Genomic DNA, 20,478 nt, shown 5'->3' with positions numbered 1-20,478 from the left:
GACGTCACAGCCGTCTTAGGAACGCCCCCTCCGGGACGCTGGATGGCAAAATAACCACTTGCAGCCATTGAAACCGTTGAAACTCGTATAGCGTATCATCGAATAGATTATCTTCTAAAATGGTCATATCTTGCTGTGCGTTCGGTTGTACAAAGAAACACGCGTATAAACCAAACGTAGCTTTTTATCACATACCTGCTGATGAAGATAGAAGACAGATGGATAGCAAGTGGCAGAAAGTATTTACAGATTTGCGGCGATCATTTTTTATGAGGTTAAGTAGATCAGTGTTATTATATTTTACTAGTAACTCACTCTAGACACTCTAACAAAGATTGTAGCAGAAGTGTTGAATTACAACGCGTTTCAAATCACATTAACGAGCCAGATAGTTAGTGTTCACTCCAACTGCTCACACACAGCTTAGTTTTTAAGTGAACGTTCTTCAAAACTATTAAGTGCATTTGACTGTTTAACAATGGGGGGTTTGGTCTTCGTGCTTGGAGTTTCTAACTCTGTAGCTCAATCTTTCTGAGTCATAATCATGAAATTACTGCATGTTGCTGGGTGCAAACATAAATTAGCAAAGATTCTCAACCAGCTTTGATTCCACTACGATAGTAGTTCCATGCTCGTCAACATAATAACATCATTGCAGTGTTTAATATACAACGGAATGTGTAAAAATAACAAAAAAGTCAAATAGCATGATAAGTTTTGCCATTGCGTTGTACAGTATATTGGACGAGTGTAATAGTATCTCATCCCAGAGACCCAACCAGCGACAAAAAACTGGTATGCGACTTTTATAAGCTTTTAAATCAGCTCTGGTGTAAGGAGATTTGGCATTGACCACCTAATGATATACAGTAGGTCGTGCACTGTGAATTCCAGCAAAGTTGGTGATTTGATTAACTCCGTAAAAACAGCAGGCAACAGAAGGTAAGGGTCTAAAATAAAAATTGTACCTAAAATAAATTATTTCTTTTCAATGACTCAATTCCAACCTACATCCAGTTGCTGGACTCGGCTATTACAAAATTCTACTCTAATCTACTAGTGGTCTAGAGGCACCAAATTGTATGCACTACTATGTAGCTAATCAGCTACAATATCTCATTCTATGGGCACAACCTTACACTAATGACAACTGTTGGTGGAAACTAGAACAGAAGGTTTGCAATAATCTTAGGCCCCGTCCAGACAGAAGCAAAGCCGGCTTCGTTCCTCAAAAATTTTCGTACACACAGAAGCATTTCAAGACTTGCGTGTGTCCAAAAAAAGATGCTGAGGACGTTTAACAGCTGTAATGTATATGCCTGTTTGGAGTGGTGCTGTAGCGCAGCCACAGTGCGTTAACAGAAAGCGTAGAAGAAGAATCAGTGAAGAACAAGACACTTACTTTTCCAAACTTTATTGCAATCTACAGAACAAACATGGCTTTGCATGTATCAGAACAACATAAAAAAGACGAAAACAGGAGAAGTGACAATGGCGGGTGATTCAAGTACAACACCGCTTGTTCAACGTGGCAATAAAGAAGCAAAATATTTTGCTGCAAAAGCATAAGCAAGTTAGCTTGCTTATGCTTTTGGAGGCTGCGCAAAGAGACTACGACACGGCTAGCCGCCATTGTTGTTTACATACTGACGATTCGCGCGCAGTCACGGGAGAATTGGCGCATACGTCATCAATCTGCGACAATGCGTCGTCATCAAGCTGCAACTATTGCATCATCACTGGAGGAGTATCCTGCATATGGTGTCCAGGCAGACGCGTTTTGAAATCTTTCCACTCTGGAACCCGGTTTCAAAAGTGATCGGTTTCAAGCTCTGAAACCGCGCCATCGTGTGGACGAACGGCCTAAACTTGTAACTTGTAACTGAAACTGGCTTTCATGTGGACGGGGCCTTAGACTTTCAGACTTACTTTTTATTACATCGATTAAGCGACACAATTGTTTAAAAAACCCAATGATTCCCACCACCTTGACTGCCAGGTGGAAAGCATTATAAATTACAAAATCCCAATTGGAGTTGTGCGGGCTCTCTCCCATCTGGCATCGAATTTCAACTTAACAATCAGTCATTTCATTTAGGTGTGTGGGAGCAAAAAGGAATTTCACACCTTCACCATCTTTTTTCAGATATTTTTGTATCATATACAAACCTGCTCCAAAAATACAAAATAATCAAATGGAAATTTTTTACATTATCCGCAAGTTAAAAATATGGTTAAGAAACAAATTCCAACACTCCAGGGCATGCTCCAACCGTCTGTTCTAGCTATTACAAAGCTTTCTCCGACAACAACAAAAAACCTTTCTAAAATATATATTACTCTCTTACACAGATAAAATATATTTACTAGTGGTGCAACGGATCCTCATTAATCCGTGGTCGATTCGGATCAGGCCCCACGGTTCGGATTGCCCACGATCCGCAGATTGGTTGGTGGAGGTAAAAAACAGTGCACATTCACAATAGACACAAACATGTCAAGAAAGCGGTAACATACTCAACGTAACACGCTACGCCTAACTTCAAAATAAAGTTTACCAAATACAGTAATACATTAACGGCAATGCAAATAGCCTTGGTTACACTTTTACTTTGAAGTTGGCCCACGTCGTGGCATGATGGCTAGTTTTAGATGTTTAGCATTTCTTTATTTTAGTTTTGATTGACATAAAAGTTGCAACCAACATCAACACAGCACTATCACGAACTCATATTCAATCGTTAATTTAGGATGCTAAGAAACCGCTAATTAATTACGCCGTCATTGACTGATACGGCAAAAGTCTTCGGGGTAAGTGGCTAGCGGCTAACTGTTAGCATTACCAACGAGTGTCTGGCTGATAGCTGTGAGTGAGTTTGACAGCTGGTACCTGATGGCTTACTTTAATGCTTATTCAGTATTCTGGACCAAGGCTACTTTGTAATTCACTCTCCATGTTTAAAGGAAGGGAATGTGCCTTAAATTGCTTGTGTTTACTACTGTTGCTTGGGGTGAGCACACCCCTGCCTCCGACTGGATGGGTGAGGCCCCGCTGTGTTATGAGGCGTGACGTCCGAGTGTTCCTTGAACATGCTTTTTTAATAGCAAACGTCCCTCGGGGCAGTCATGGCATAATAACGACACCAACAAGTCATGGCATAATAATGACACCAACACACTTTATCTTTATGTCTTAGCTACGGAAGATTGTAAGGTTCATAAACCTATTACATTACATCCCCCCTTTTTTGTGGATGACATTTTTCCCCAAACACAAAAAAAATCGTAATTTTTTTCCCCTTCAAATGCAATTATTGCAAACATGAAAATCAATCATAACATCTGAATTACTAGAAGAAAACACACTTCTGTTTCATGCATCTACTCATTCCTATATCTAGCAGGTAATTTCACAAGTCTGCCAAATCTGGTGCGATAAGGCGTATCTGATTGCGCCTAGCGTGGGCTCAATCTTTGGGGAACCATCTACCTAACTTTAGGATGGACCAATTGCTGGCGTACGCAGAATGACGAGCTACTCCCATTGGTTTAAGCCTAACTTGTGCCCTAGACCAGTCGCAGTCGACAAAATGAATTGTATTTGTAATGCACTTTACATTTCCAAAGAAATCTCAAAATGCTACAGTGTCAAGTAGGGAGAAAGAAAATACAAGTTAATAAGTGCAGGTTTGTGATCACCATGTCACCGTCAAAATGGGTTGTTGCTCCCATTGGCTAATGCTAAAATCGACAACACCCACCGTCTCTTATTACATTTATTTCCTTCTTCACATGACTTTGCAATGCATTACATCACCAGCGACTTGTGAATTTAGACAACTTAACAACTTCACACTTTTGGTAAGTAATTACTGTCTAGAGTAACTACTGTCTATACGTTTTCTTTAAAACGACGGAAACTGTCAAAACCCCATGTTAAATAACGTGCCGGGCTGTCCCCCACGTATCTGCAAGAAGAAAACTATCTACTAATGTCAGATTTACATACACGAGTAACAAGGCACCAAAAGCGGGGGAAGCGTTACAGGTGGCGCAATTGTATTGTAGTGAATGTGCTATGGGCAAACAAGCCCTAGAGTGGGTGGGTGGGGCGACAGAAGGGGGTGTGGGGACTACGCGGTGCGGCGCGGCGAAATCCACACATTCGTTTATTCGCCGCAGTTGAAAATTTTTAACTTTCTTCGTGCTAAAATATGTGCCACATCGGCTTCGGGGATGGACTACGTTACACACAGCGCCCTATCTGTTGTCAACTGAAGCGCAACACAGCCAGACACTTCCCCCGTAAAAAAAATGTATCCCCTGCCGCGGGTACAACGTATGTTTTGCACATGTTTTTCAGTTTTAGAACCGAAGTTTTGTAACAAGAAAAAAATATTTATTGTGGAGAAGCAAAAGAAAAGCATGGAAGAAAGAATGGATTTCAAGCCAAACTTTGTGTACCTGCCACCATCACTGGAGTGGGGCATTTGGAGCTGCAGTGCATGGCTGAGGCAACGAAGGCCTCTACAGGTACTCCAGGAGGATTGTGTTTTTGTTCTACTACTACTATACACTCTTAACCCTCATGTGCTGTCAAAAAGTTAACAACTATTAATTTTGACCACAGATTATCCTTTAGCTTGACAGCGGATGGCTAAATCAAAGATAGCACAGGCTTTGTTTGAGCAATAAACATAACTACATGAATTAAAGTAAAGCAATTAATACATGTTTACATAGTACTTCAGAATATTTGTTCATGTCAAAATATTGGGGTAATTTTTTTCTATTTTAAAATATGCGCATAATTAACTGATTAGAAAAAGAGGAGGCTGAGCGTGTGCAGTGGATAAAAAATGTTGAAGACGTCCTCATAACATTAAATGTCGAAAGAATTAACACATAACAGGTGCTCTCTCTCTCTCTGCAATTTACTGGAGTGAGTTGAATCGAGCTACCGGAGGGAAGGTCAATTGAAGAAATAAATTTGCTCTTAAAAGGCAAGGAATTATTTTTTGTTTTATTCCACAGTTAGATGAGGTCTCCCGGCAAATGAGGGGCAGTGCAGCTCGGCTCCAGGTGGATGGCGCTTTCAGGCGAGGTCGGGAGGCTTCAGCTGTAGTTGTACTCTTGGCGCGCAATGAGGTCCGAGTCTCAGCTGCCCAATCCAGCTGCTGAGGCAGAGATCTGCTGAGTGCCTGCGTCCCAAGGGAGACCAGCCGTTAAACAAGCTCGCGCCGCGAGAGGACGCTCGGAGGTTGGAACAGGTAGCGGGGCGTTGGAGTGCGCGCTGCCAGAGTTCAAACTGTGGTCGCTGGGTGACACATGGGGTCAAAGAAAAATTCGTCTGCGACTTTGTGTCACCGAGGTGGGACAAAACACAAAAAAGGAAAAAGGAAGAGCAGAAAGTCTGTCTGACCGGTGGTGCGCGGCGGGATTTGGAGCACGGCGGCGCGTTCGGTGCTATCGCCAAGTCCGAGACACTTGTTCGTTCAGGGAACAGAGATGCCACGTGTTTGAACAAACGTGGCACGGCACCGGAGAGTCCTTTTGTCAGTTCTGGGTCAGACGTGGTGCAAAAGGGAAAAAAAAAGGTGAAGCAGGAACGAGAGGGCCTGAACAAGAGTGCTGGCCGAGGTTTGCGCTGGCTGTTTTAAAGTTGCGGGGCATGTCCGTCAAAAGGGGTGCAGGTGTCATCCCTCTTTTGGCTCAACCCAAATCAGAGACTTTTAAACTCCAAATTATCAAAGAATTAAGAATTAAGAATTAAATTTGGTCAGGCTGGCAAGTCAGTTTTTTCCAAGCAAAACACATCGTTACACATATCAACTAACGCATCATGAGATAATTTCGTTCTTTTCTGACTAACTAAATAATCTCTGGGTTTATAATCATCATTCCTGTTGAAATACATATGACATTCTCCTTCATAAACATAACAACATGACGTGAAACATTCAGTTTAGCGCAAGTTCACTTGTATGTGCCGAATTTCTTATGTGAAATGTATAAGATCACTTTGTGGTGAGAATGGTGTATAGGTGTTCCATGTAAGGGCAGTTCCAATCGTGACCACTTGGAGGCACTCTGATCACGTGTAGCCTCCAAGAAGGCTCGAATGTACTGACCAGGATTCCAACTGACTTTTGCCATTTGTTGGCATGCTGTCTGCTCAGCCTCATGTTGTTTTACGACTTGATTAGACAGAGCTTGTCTGAACCCAATGCTCAGATGTCAGCAGGGGTAAATATAGAATATATGATATATTTAAAAAAATTCCATCCACTATGTGGCTTAATGCTGTTAATGATACAGAAGTATTAAATGTTGTTAAAATATTTAAAAATAAAAATTCCACTGACTGCTTCAATATTGATACGACATTGGTAAAAAGTATTATTGAATGTGTTGTGCAACCTTTCACATATACAGTATATGTAATTTGTCGTTTAAAGCATTAAAAATGAAAATAGCAAAAGTTATTCCTATTCATAAAAATGGAGAAAGGCAAATATTGACTAATTATAGACCAATATCACTGTATTTTCATATAGACTGGACAATTTGATTGAAAAACATAAGCTTTTAAGTGAAAATCATTATGGGTTTAGAGAAAAACAGACCACCTCGATGGCAGTCATGGAACTCGTAGAAGCAATATCTATTAGCATAGATAATAAAAAATTTACTGTTGGAATTTTTATAGATTTAAAAAAAGCATTTGATACTATAGATTATTCTATATTAATGAATCAATTAGAAAGATATGGCATAAGAGGTTCGACATATAAATGGATGAAAAGTTATTTGGATAGTAGATATCAGTACTTACAGTTTAACAATATACAATCAAAACACTTGAAGATTACCCATGGAGTTCCCCAAGGGTCTGTGCTAGGCCCCAAATTATTTATATTGTATATAAATGATATCTATTTTGTCTCAAAAATATTAAAAAGTGTCTTATTCGCCGATGACACAACTCTCTACTGTTCAGGAGAGAACCTGAAGCAGCTTCTGACTACCGTGGAGAATGAATTGGTTTGACTTAAACAAATTATCATTAGACTTAAACAAAACCAAGTTTATAGTTTTTGGTACTAGAGAAACCACACAACAGGTCAAAATTATGGTAAATTCAATTGAAAAAGAAAGAGTGTATGAAAATAAATTTCTTGGAGTAGATAATGATGATAAATTATGTTGGAAGTCACACATAGATAATGTCAAAGGGTTAGAAAATGTCAAAAATAATAGGGATACTTTCTAAAACCAAGGACGTCCTGAATAAGAAATCATTATACACATTATATTGTTCATTATTATTACCATATGTGACCTATTTTGTGGAAATCTGCGGAAACGCATGTAAAACAAATACAGATCCTGTTTTCAAACTGCAAAAAAGAGCCATAAGAATTATAAATCGATCAAAATATACAGAGCCAACTCATTCACTATTTATTAAATCAAATACAATGAAATTCTATGACTTAGTTTAATTTAAAATTGCACTAACAATTTATAAAATTCACAACAATAAACTCTGCCACATTACTCAGAAGCTGTTTGAAATTAGAGAGAGTCATTATAACATAAGGGGTACAGGTGTCTACAAAAAAATTTAAACAAGAACAAATATTAAGCAAAGGTGTGTTTCTGTAAAAGGTGTTAATTTGTGGAATGATTTTGAAATGAAACCTGAAAAGACGTCAGTCACTTGCTGAATTAAAAAAATTGTTTAAAAGCAAAGCTTTAAAAAATTACATCATTCATGAACTGTTAAAAATGTACATATGCTGTAATTTCTTTGGTGGTATATGAGTGTAATGAAAATTGTATATGTGAGTATGAGGATGTGATTTATAGATGTATTGTGGTATGTGTCTGTTGATTTCGTGTGCATATGTCTCTGGCAAATGTGTGTATGTTAAAGTGCACTTGTATATATGATTAAGTTTATACATTTCCTTTTGTTGAGATACATTACCTTATTATTTTAACATAAAACGAATAAGGGGTAGGACTAGATACGTTTTTAACCTTCTCCTACCCCTTTTGAACATATAAACTGTTTTCTTTTACCCTATTATTTTTTACTTCAAGTTATATTTTAGACTTGTAATGTGTTTCTTTGTGTTTATATGTTCAGCAAAGAACCAAATCACAAATACTGCTGGGTCTGAGTGGTAATCAATGATGAGTGATATTTGAAAAGAAGTAGAGTGATTTAACGTTAAGCAATAAGGACATTTTCATGCGTAATATTATGCTACTTCACTACATTAGATAGATGTGGGAGCACCAGTAGTTGATTGTATGTTTGAATGTGAATCAGTCATTAATGAAAATGTTAAAAAGGGAAGGATAGTCAGATAAGTTGAAAATGGAGAAGAAGAAAGGTCAGCAGAAGGTTTGTGTGTGTGTGTGTGCAAGGCGCCATAAATATAGTGCCATAAATACTTAAGTTAATAGTCCCTCTGAGACAAAATGATAAAATAAATATATAAGAAGAAAAAGTATGTTGAAATTTGGATGATATGCCCTCTCCGCTCCGCTGACCGGCCCCTCTTCGGCGCCGATGCCTGGGTGCGGGGGGTCCCCGGGATCTGGGGGTCGGGGGCTGCCGGTTGATGGGGGTGGGGTCGGGGGGGATGCTTGGTTGGGGGGTGCTGAGGGTGGGGGGTGTCTGGGGGTTTGGGGGCGGCTGGGGCTGGGTTGGGGTGGATGGCAGGGGTGGATGGGGGGCGGGGGAGGTCGTGGGGGGAGCGGGTGCTGTGGACCGGTGGGGTGCCTGGCGGGCCTGCAGTGCCCCGTCCTGCTGCGTTGGGTTGGGGGCACGGGCCGTGTTGGGGTGGGGGGCGCTCCTGCTCCTGGGTTTGCTCTCTGGCCGGTGCCCCCGGCGGGGCCCCGGAGTCGTCCTTTGGCGCTGCCGCGGCCTGGGGGGCCCTGAGGTGTTGCGCTTGCTCTGTCCTGGCAGGGGTCGACGGCCCCCCTCTTTGGTGGAGATTTTCATGCATGGCAGATCCACCACACCAGCATCTATCGAAACTCAGACACAATCTGCTTCTCCCTCAGATCATTGAATCGGTGGAGGCTGGTGTCTGTGGATCTCACTCTGCTTCGTCTGTCCTTCCTTCCTTTCCTCAGTCTCTCCTTTGGTCTCTTGAGGTCTCCCTGATTTGTTGGAATTTAGATGTTTCTGGGGTTGGTGAAGGACTCTGGTTGGTGGCCCGCCCGGTGGGTGGTGTCTGGTCGGTGCTGGATTTCACTTTCCTTTCTTTTTTTTGGTCCTTCCTCGGGTCTCCTGACGGCGGTGTTCGGTTTAGGTGAATGGTATAGGATTTTTTAATAGGTTTTTGGTGAACTAATGAATACACACACACTCACACGCACGCACGCACACACGCACGCACACACACGCACATACACGTACTCACCCACATACAGAAAAAGAAAAAAAAAGAAGAAGAAAAAAAAAAGAAAATGTTTAATCAAACGGCAGACGACTCTCTGCCTCTGCAGGAAGGCCAACTTCCCACCAAGGGTAGTGACTGTGTTTTGATCAAAGGTCCAGCCCAAGGTGGGGAGGTCCTTGTAAGTGCTGTTGATGACCCCGAAGGCTGTGAAGATCGCTGAACGACCCTCCTGGATTCACCTATCGCACGGCACAACAGGTACCATTGACTAACAGCTTGTCTGGTTGCGGAGCGAAGCCTGACCGAATCAAGGTCTGAGAGGGGAAAGACAAGCAGCTTGTCTAGCTGTGGACCTGACCAAGTCAGTCAGTGAGGAGGATGGGAGCATGCTCCCCCACAATGTTCCCCTAACCGCTGTGAAGTCCAGGGCCTTTCAATTGTGCAGAAAGTGTTGGAAGGGACAAAACGAGGAGGCAACGATTCCCTCTCCTGAATCGAACGGGTAAGATGCGATCTGACTTTTTCGGGGCTATCTTTTGTTTTTTATTTATTTTTTGGGGGGCCATCTTGAGGTGGAAGAGAGACAGCTGGCTGAATTACTAACACTCAACAATATGTACAGAAACAATGGACAGTGCACACACTGGATTACGAACATTGGACAATACACACACAGAGCGAAAACACACAGATCACACACCAGAAGCATGTTTTTTTATCATTGTGAGTTTAGTACTGCTTTTTTGTTCCGCCTTCTAAACTCGTGAATAATTGCGCAGAGCAGGGAGGTGAAAGCAGGAAGTCCTTTGGTGCTGAGGGCATCCACCTTTCTGCAGTAAGACAAACTTGGGTGTGGTCCTTGATTCCTGTCTCATGGAGTTGCATCATTTGTGGAAGATTTAAATGTAACCCTGACAGAGATTACCCAGCCTAGGTTGACTGAACGCACATTTCCAAGAGGGAAATGTTAAGGAAAGGTAAAGCAAATAAAATTTGAGGGTGACTGGTCTACAATTGTTACAATAGTATACAGAAAGCAAAATGAAATAAATATTCAGGCACATAACTCATTATTCATGTGAATATAATCATAAATCTGTTGGTTTCCCTTTACTTCCAAGTGTAAGATTGTCCACGCTTCTCGTATGTCATTATCCAATCCATTCCACTTAATCATGTAAAAAACGTCCTTATTAGTAATAATCCTGTCCATGTTTTCACTGCGTCGTCGACTGCAACCATGCTTGCAGTTGAACGTGCTTCTGTCAGCCACATATTCCAAATATGCCAACTACAAGCAGCATTGAGGAAAACAACGTGACAGATGGACTGTAATTAATTACTTATATGATCAGAAATCAATTGATTTCCTTCACTTCAATACTATTGTAGATAGCGAGAGCCTTTGTCATGTTTTGTTATCCAATTCTAACCCATTCCACTTGAACTTCCTTATTACTGATAATCCATGTTTTCCTGCTTGTTTGCTTGCTACTAACCTGCCAGTATTAGCGTCCATTGTCCATTGTCTATCACGGCCAAGAAAGGGAGTCAAGATATATATAAGGAAGGAAGTTTCTGAAGAAGAAAGTCATCATCACTGTCTTCTGGTAGCAAAAATTAGTTAGCTGTGGCCGAGGCCCAGCTAACAGCAGAAAGTCCCATGCTATATTGTCTAATAATTACTCTACAATGCATGTGAAGTTCCTGGCTGATATACAGATGAAGCGGGTTTTTAGAGGGAACTTTATGCTTGAATTCACACTAAAGTAAAACGATCATTCACTTATGGTTGTCGTCAGTGGATGATGATAATAATATAATTGACAATACTAATCCTCCCCCCTTGGTGAATTGTAGGAAACAGCATGGTGAGTAGAGAGAGCAAGTGTGGAGTGATACCTACTGGAGACGCAAGTGTAAACTAGTTCAGTTTACCAGAAAAAAAATCAATTTGAATTGAAACAGACAGTGAGAGTCTAAAAATCATATAAAACTCAATATGGATTTAATATTATGAATATGAATCATGTCAGTCAATGTGCATCATTTAAGACTAATTTAACCTGAGAGTAATGAAAAGTGGAGGTATTTAAAACAAATTTAAGGCAGGCAGCTATAGCACAAGTCATACACAAGGAAATTCGGTCTGCTTTACATGATTAAAAGTACAATATTTTAAAGCAATAAAAAACAAAACTCAAATGAACAAAAGACACCTACAAAGTACGGAAATAAACGTTTACATTTTAGAGATGACTAAAATTATTAAATAAAACTTAGTTTAAGAAAAATTATTTGGGGTTAAAACCTTTGAAAGATCTCAATCATAGGCAAAGAAAAGCATAGTTTTTAACCTGAAATAAAAAATATTCACACTTTAATATTACTTTCATATTTAATTTAGAAGCCATTGAGTAATATTTTCCTTCTAGTCACATATGCACCGAAATGTAACATATGACTTCAGAAGTATTTGGGAGCTGACAGTCACTGTGCTTTGAGCCAAATCATGTTATTTGCCCTCTCTGTTGATCAGTTAATAATAAACTCTTTGACTGCCATAAACGTTATAAAACGTTTAGCATAAACCTAGGGAAGGGCGCCGAGGACGTTAAAAGACGTCCCCTATGTTTTTTTGTTTTTTTTTTCAAAAACGGGTGCAGGAAAGCCTTGGGCAGCTGTGCTGAAAGTATCAGGCATATCTGAATAGTAAAAGACTCGTTTTGGCCCCTAGAGGGCAGCGATGACTCTCTTTGCACAAGGTTGGATGGGCCGCCCACCGTGGGCGTCAGTAGAAGACGTGAGGCGGAGCTAGAGTGTTGAGGAGACAATGGCTGATCCAAGCCACAATGGCTTGACCAAGCAACCGGTTACAAGCAGCTCACGCTTGAGCATTTTTTTCAAAGACGGAAAGCATCAATCAATACTAAAAAGCGCATTGATGTCGACGATGATGATGACTCCGAGCTTGACGCCAAAGTTGGAAGCTTTGACGTGACTGTTATGATCACGTAGTAAGCCTCACCGGCTAAGCGCGGCTAGCGCGGCTAGCGCTGCTAAGGCCGGAAAACGCGCACAATAGCCGGCCGGGTACTTCTACACAATCGGACATTCGATCGGGCGATGGAGAGTTGGCATCGACCAATGCAGATTGATGATGATGATGATGATGACTCCGAGCTTGACGCCAAAGTTGGAAGCCTTGACGTGTTTACGATCACGTAGTAAGCCTCACCGGCTAAGCGCGGCTAGCGCGGCTAGCGCTGCTAAGGCCGGAAAACGCGCACAATAGCCGGCCGGGTACTTCTGCACAAGCGGACATTCGATCGGACGATGGAGAGTAGTCGAAAAGCATCGACCAATGCACATTGATGATGATGATGATGGTCACTCCCGAGGTTGACGCCGGAGTTGGAAGCATTGACGCGGCCGTTATTCTCTCGTCATAAAGCCTCACCGGCTAGCGCTGCTAACGCCGGAAAACGCGGAGCTGCACAAGCGGACATTCGATCGGACAATGAAGAGTACCCCGAGTCCAATGCATATTCATCGAAGGAGCGGGTACAGTCTGATCACGGAGAAGACACTGTTTCTGGACTACGATGCCACCATGAATGGAGTGGATAAAATGGATCAGAACATCTACCACTCGGTATAGCAACCGAAGGACATGAGGAAGCCACAACGTAACATCACCGTAACGTAACCGTAGCATGATCCTGATATTAGACTTTATGGCAACACACACTGCAGCATATACTTGCTATTCCCCGGAAAAAACGGCCTGCAAGAAAGTGGAGCTTTTGCACGCGAAGAGGCAATCTGTTGTGCAAATGCTGTTGCGTCTCTTTGCACGCAGGAGAGTGTTACAAAAAGAAAAACTGTCGTTGAAACATCCACATATTTGTAAATAGCACCACAGTTGCACACATTTGTAAATAGTTTGCCAAATTGTTGTCAAATTGTTACACTGTTGAATGTAAATAAACGTATTTTGCTATCAAAAAACACTTTTTCATTCTTGGTGGTAGTGTTTTATAGAAGTAAAGCACTATTTAGGTGTTTGTGGCATCATTCATGGACAAAAAGAAGTGTAAAATTCACTAGAATGCATGAAATAATATCGTTTCACTAAAAGCTTGATTTCTCCGTATTTTGGTCCAAAACAGGCGAAATTGGGTCAAACTAACCATTTTCTATTGTTGATTACTAAAGAACGGAATAAGGTAGAAACAAACTTTTTTTTCTGATGAAAGATGAAAGTCCAATCTTTCCTTTGGTAGTACGTGTGTTTCCATAGTCCAAACAGAACATTTTCTGTGGACCTTGAAAGATCAGTCAAAATGCTTAAATCGGCTGGCACTGACGGCATCCCTTTTCTGAAAACGTCTGGCAGTCAAAGAGTTAATTCACTGTATCTTAATTGAAAATGACAGACTCACTTTATGACAACACAGTTACCCTTTTTTTGCATACAGTTTTTGTACACTGTAGATAATGTGTACATATATATATATATATATATATGTGTGTGTGTGTGTGTGTGTGGGTGGGTGGGTGGGTGGGTGTGTGTGTGTGTGTTTGGTTACTTTTATAAAAATGTTTCATGTGTTATATATTAAAATACTGATGGAAATAACATTTCAAGTCTAATGATGACTTTAACTTTTATTGTATTCTTTTTATATCTGTCCATCTGTGCATCTCCTAGGGCAGGGGCGGGCAAACTCGGTCTTCAAGGGCCGAAGTCTTGCAGGTTTTCGAGGTTTCCCTCCTCTCACACAAGCTGATTCCAATCAACAGGATCGTTATCAGGCTTATGCAGAGCTTGCTGATCATCATATATCAGCTGTGTTGGAGAAGGGAAACATCCCAAACCTGCAGGACTCCAGTCCTCGAGGACCGAGTTTTCCCAGCCCTGTCCTTGGGCCTAAGCCACCCCCTGCCATACACCATTCTGTCACGTACTAGGGAGTCATACAAATGTCCAAATTCACAGTCTTTGGCCTTGTTTTTTAATGGCCAAAACCGGGCAAGAAGGCGAAACCTGATGTTATATATGTCCCCGAGGGAAGCGAGTGGAGAGACATGCTGGGCTTCCTGAAAAAGCTACTACCTAAGGTACTGACTGACCTCCCACTAACTGAAGTGGAAATTAAGATTAACATAGGGCACTAATGTCGAAACTAGAGCTGTAAAAGATTACATTTCCTAATCAGAGACCCAGGGAACGGCTGCCACCCAGCAGCCAACAGAGGGGCAGAGCCGCCCACACCAGCCATGGGGGACAGCACCTAGAAAGTTAACCCACTAGCATGCAGTGATTCGGGATGTTAACGCTTAGTGCCCATTGGAAGTGAATCTAGAGGAGTTGGTGACTGTAAGGTGTAATTTTATGTGGTCTACTCGATCCTGCTGGCAGCAACTGGGTTCCTGACTATAAAAACACAACCACTCGATCCTGCTGGCAGCAACTGGGTTCCTGACTATAAAAACACAACCATTAGTTACAAATTGCCAAATACAGTAACAGCAATATAAGTTATTGCGATCTGGTGGCTCTCGCTAACAGGCAGAATTAAGTGACCAGTTTTAGATTAAAAGATTCCATATATGTAGACCATGTTTGTATACATTTTTATATTTGTTTTTTATTCGAAGCAGATCTTTTTTCCATTAAAATGTGATTTATGAGGAGGTTAGACAATTGGTCGATATTCTGAGTTTGTTTATTTTTCCAGTTAACAAGAATTGTTTGTTTTTTTGGGCGATATTAAGGGCTACGAGTGTAGATTAAAATTGTCTACATGGTAAGTCAGTTGTTGTTAGGTCACTTAGCAAACACAAGTTTGGAGATAAAGGTATCCTACAGTCAAAGATAGCGGAAAATGTTTCTACGACTTTAGTCCAGACCTGAATCATATTGAAAACTGTGGGATCAGCTGAGTTGCTGTGTAGAGGCTGGAAACTCTGCACCCCAGAAGCTCAATGACCTGAGGGCTGCCCTTCAAGAAGAGTGGGATGCCATGCCTCGGCAGACAATGAGTCTACTTGTGAACACCATGAGATATCGTTGTGAAGCAGTAATTGATGCTCAACGGCACATGACGAGTTATTGAGATGTTGGAATTTTTTGTTGTGGTGTACCCACCATTTTTGTTAACTTTTCTTTCAATGAATTGTTTGAGATGAAGAAATAACCAGTGCATCATTCTACTTAAATGTCCTACTTTCTTGATATGATGTCACTGTAGTGTGAACTTTTGACATTTTCCATAAATTTCACCTGAAAGCCAAATATCCCTAACTTTTTGTGAGTAGTGTATGTTCTCTGTTTCAAAGGCTGACATACATGAAAAGATAAGAGTGTAAGATGACCCTGTCGGATCATAGCCCGGTTAGTTCAATCCCCAGCCGGGTCATACCAAAGACTATAAAAATGGGACCTGCTTGACACTCAGCATTACGGGTATGAATTGGGGGGTAAGATCAACAAATGATTCCCCTGCTGCTGTACTTTAACTTTAACTCTAACTTTAAATTGAAAATAAAGTTGGATCAAGTAAAGCAATTTAAATATTGGAGGCCTAATGTCTTAATATTAAATGACACCCTAATCCAACAAGAACTGTGTGAAAGACTGAGTGAATATATCTATCTGATAAATGATTACAGAGATGTCTCTTCGACTACTTAATGGGACGGTGCTAACGCGGTTATGAGTTGATATATCATTCAAATCACCTCAAGAATTAAAAAAAAAAAAAAAAAAACGAGAAGCAAAGAGACTTGCACTAGAAACTGAAATTAAGAACACAAAATATCAACAAGAGGGGACATAGAATTGTTAAATCAGGAGAGACAAAAGTTCTACTTACTTACAAGGCAGAGGGGATGCTCAGAATTGTAAAAATAAATTATTATGACAAGGGGGACTAAAACCAAAAGGCTTTTCAGTTAAGGAAAGCTCTATTGAAACATGTGGTACCAAAATTAAACACCCAGACACTGGGATAATTACCTCTCAACCGAAAGAAATAGCAGAGCCTTTTACTGCTTATTAAAAAAACACTGTATGAAGGTCAAGTGGTATTGGGGAAGAAGATGAAAATAACACAACTTCTAGATTTGATTCAGCTGAATAGACTGCCAAACAATGAGGCGGAGATGATATGCTCTCCCATAACAGAACAGGAAATGATAGATCACATTGGTAAGTTAGAGAACAACACTTCTCCAGGCGTCAATGGGTAGTCGGGAGAATATTATAAAGTTTTTGTGAAAGAGCTGGGCCCAATTTTATGTCGGGTATATAAAAACGCGCTCGAAGTCAGAGATCCTTCAAAAACCTGGTCTGAGGTGATCTTTACAGTCATACACAAACACGGAAAGGATCCCTCTCAGTGCATGGGATATCGGCCTATAAATTTGCTTTGTCAGGATTTAAAAATCTTGACTACTAACTTGGCGGATATAATATAAGACACACTCGGAAATTCATTTTTGACCAAACAGGCTTCATCAGTGGCCGGCACGGCACCAACAATGTTAGACGAGCTCTAAATCTATTAACCATTCATTGCTTATGCTAGAATAACTCCATCAATGTTTCCCAGCCTTGATGGTGAAAAAGCCTTTGATGGACTAGACTGGACATTTTTGGAGTAAACATTGGCTCATATGGGCTTTAATTAAACTTTTTTTAGTTGGATTTGAGGGTTTTATATGCATCCATGATCAAAAGTTAAGGTTAAAGAACATTGCTCCGATTTCTTTGAGGTGAGTCGAGGGAGGAGGCAGGGAGATGCACTTATTCACGCTAATCATTGAGTCCCTCACAGAAATTATTAGGAGGAACCCCCTTACACATGGAATAAGTGATGAGGGTGGACATGGACAACAACATAAAATAGCTCTAAATGCGGACAATATATTATTATTTCTTGAAAACTCAGCCCTCTTTTACAAATCTTAAAGACTATGGTATGGTGTCTGGCTGTAAAATTAATTCTAGTAAATTGGAAGCAATGATGGTGTCATGGGGCCTGGCCTAGCCAGCTTGATGACATAGTGTCCTTTCATAGGGCCAATCTGGGTTTCAAATATCTAGCGATCGCACTTACCCCTGTAGTCTCACGATTATAAGGCAAATTATAATAAATGATTTGAGACGTTTTTAAGTGAATTGGCGAGATGGGATGTGCTACCATTATCCATTTTGGTAGAATAGAGGCGGTTAGAATGAATTTGCTTCTCAGAATTGTGTTCCTCTTCCAATCCGTTCTAGTCAGGATCCCAACATCAGCCTTCAATATGCTGGACAATCTTATTTTGAAATTTATATGGCAGAATAAGAGACCAAGGTGAGACTTAAAATTTGAGAAAAACAGGAGTGGACTTGGTCTCCTCAACATGAAGTATTATTTTTGGGCAGCAGTTGTAGCCAATGACATGGAGTCAGGTTGGGTAAACATTGAGCAGAATTCACTGCCTGCTGTATCTTTATCAGTCCTTCTGTTTTTGAACAATCAGTCACAGAATAAATTGGAAATTGAGAATGTTTAAGTGAGGAATATTTTTTTAAATAATATGATCTACAGTCCCAAAGATCTTTCTTGGGCTAGAGCTGGCAATCCGGATTTTCCTCAATGACAGATGTATTGTTAATAAGGTGGGCAAACAATAACCCAAGAGTTATTGACCAGTTGTTTTGTGACAATGTCCTACAACCATTCTCCTATCTTCATCACAACTTTTCCCTACATTTTGGGGTGGGGAAAATTACCTTTCAGGTATTTTCAGATTAGACAAGCCATGAAGATTGGAAAATTATTTAAAAAAAATGATGCATCAAACCTGGAAAATTACTTTATTAATGTTACTAATTGATGCAGTATACAATACTTTTTATATTAAAACTAAATGGGAACTGGAGCTGAATTTTGTAATTGAGGATGAAGAATGGGGAAAAATAAGCTTGGGGTGTCATAAGGGTGTTTGCAGTAATACATGGAAGGAGTTTGACTGCAAAATGAAGACAAGGTTTTTAGGAGACCCTTGGTGGTATCCAAATTTGTAAATAACCCAACTGTACACACTATACACAAATTGAGGCCGCTGTCGTCACTTTTTGAAGCAAAACATTCAGCTTCATTTCAGACTTTGAACTTGAAACCGAACTTGAACATGACGTACAACAACCCCACTAACACTGTGGTTGTTCTTGCAATCGTAATGTTTATTTTGTTTGTTTATCTATTTCTGAACAATGTTAACCAAAATGTTAACCAAAAGTTTTTTTTAAACCACTCCCGACATGGCGTTTTAACATCTCACTGCTAAATGACGCAGAGTTTGACAAAATTATAAGAAGAGAGTGGGCAGACTTTTTGGAAATAAATGACTCTCCAGACTTATCTCCATCTCTTCTCTGGGAAGCTGGGAAAGCGGTAATTAGAGGTAAAATTATATCATGTTCATCTTATAAACAGGATAAAAAATTAGAAAAAGACTTGGAAAATAAAATTAAACAACTGACGGATGAGTACGCAATAAACCCAAATAACCAAATATGGACTGACTTACAAAATACAAAATTAGTTAGATGATATGTTATCTAAAAAGACAGAGTTTATAATACAACAACTGAGATACAACAACTTTGAATATAATAGCAAATCAGGTACATTTCTTGCAAACCAACTTCAACGCAATCGGGAAAAATCTCTTATAACGGCTATTAAAGGGACAACTGGTGAATGCACACAATCACCAGAAGAAATTAATCAAATTTTTTATAACTATTATCGCAACCTTTACTCAGAAACTAACAAGCCTAACCCTGAGTATATTGAGGCATTCCTCAGTAGCTTAAATATACCTCAGTTAACTACTGAATATAAAGATATGTTAGATGCGCCACTCACTATAAATGAGCTGTACAGTGCTCTAGATAGTATGCCTAATGGCAGAGCACCTGGCCTCGGATGGTTATCCGGCTATATTTTTTAAGCACTTTTGGTTAATACTTGCTCCATTATTCTTAAGAGTAGTGACATAAATTAAAACTCATGGTTACATACGTCCCCACATGAACACAGCAGCAATTAAACCTTTATGAAAGCCAGAAAAAGACCCCACCCTTCCATCAAGTTACCATCCGATTTCACTAATTAACACTGATATTAAAATTATATATTCTAGACTAGAAACAGTAATCTTGACAATCATTCATAGCGACCAAACAGGCTTTATTAAAGGTCATCACTCTACTAATAATTTAGTAACCTTATTAGCATGTCACAGCGGCATGATAAAAAGGCAGTTATTGTATCGTTGGATGCAGAAAAAGCCTTCGAGAAAGTTAACTGGTCCTTCCTCTTTGCTGTTTTAAATAAATTTGGCTTTGGGAAGTCATGTATTCATTGGGTGTCAGTATTATATGATTCTCCTAAAGCTACAGTTACTACTAATGGGATTATATTTTAGAGTTTTACTCTACAGAGAGGCATAAAACAGGGATGCCCACTGTCTCCTTTATTATTTGCAATATTTATTGAGCCGCTTGCATTAGCTATACGCCAGGAAAGAAGAATTTAAGGAATTCACTACAGAACACAAAATTACTATATATGCCGATTATATTTTACTTTATTTAGAAAAACCTGCTATTTCGTTAGGGGAAGCACTTAACTTAATAATTAAATTCTCACATTTATCAGATTATTCTATTAACTGGACAAAATCAACACTACTACCTATTACAGAAAATTCATGGAACACTGCAAGCCAGGACCCACACTACTCATTTCCTATAAGTAATTTAAAATACTTGGGCATACAAATCTCACCTAAATTAACTGATTTTAATCATTTAAACTTTACTACACTTCTGGATAGAATTTACAGTGACTTGGAGCGCTGGAATAATCTTCCCATTGCTCTAATAGGACGAATAGCCACCATTAAAATGAAAGTTTTAAAAAAAAAAAATTTTTCTCAATGATTCCATTCAAGCCTACGTCTAACTGGTTCCAGTCGTTGGACTCGGCCG

At 40.1% G+C, this 20,478-nt stretch overlaps 1 protein-coding gene across 3 annotated transcripts in view; it reads right to left on the bottom strand.

Annotated features, from left to right (window-relative positions):
* The window catches only part of LOC147157257 (carbonic anhydrase-related protein 10), a 115,371-nt gene that overhangs the window by 8,614 nt on the left and 86,279 nt on the right, over window positions 1–20,478 (bottom strand). Inside the window, exon 8 of one of the 3 annotated variants that reach the window (XM_086065255.1) lies at window positions 2,717–5,201. The exons of the other annotated variants lie outside the window; for them this stretch is intronic. Coding sequence (XP_085921381.1) covers window positions 4,935–5,201 — 267 coding nt within the window. The 3' untranslated portion in view covers window positions 2,717–4,934. Of the gene's footprint in view, window positions 1–2,716; window positions 5,202–20,478 lie in introns of those variants that run through there. 3 annotated transcript variants of the gene reach the window in all.

Source organism: Leptonotus elevatus, chromosome 20, assembly GCF_054856555.1.
Source record: "Leptonotus elevatus isolate MCC_2025b chromosome 20, RoL_Lele_1.0, whole genome shotgun sequence".
In the NCBI taxonomy this organism is placed as follows: Eukaryota; Metazoa; Chordata; class Actinopteri; order Syngnathiformes; family Syngnathidae; genus Leptonotus; species Leptonotus elevatus.
The sequence above is the reverse complement of the archived record's forward strand: the minus strand, read 5'-3'. Positions and strand labels throughout refer to the sequence as shown.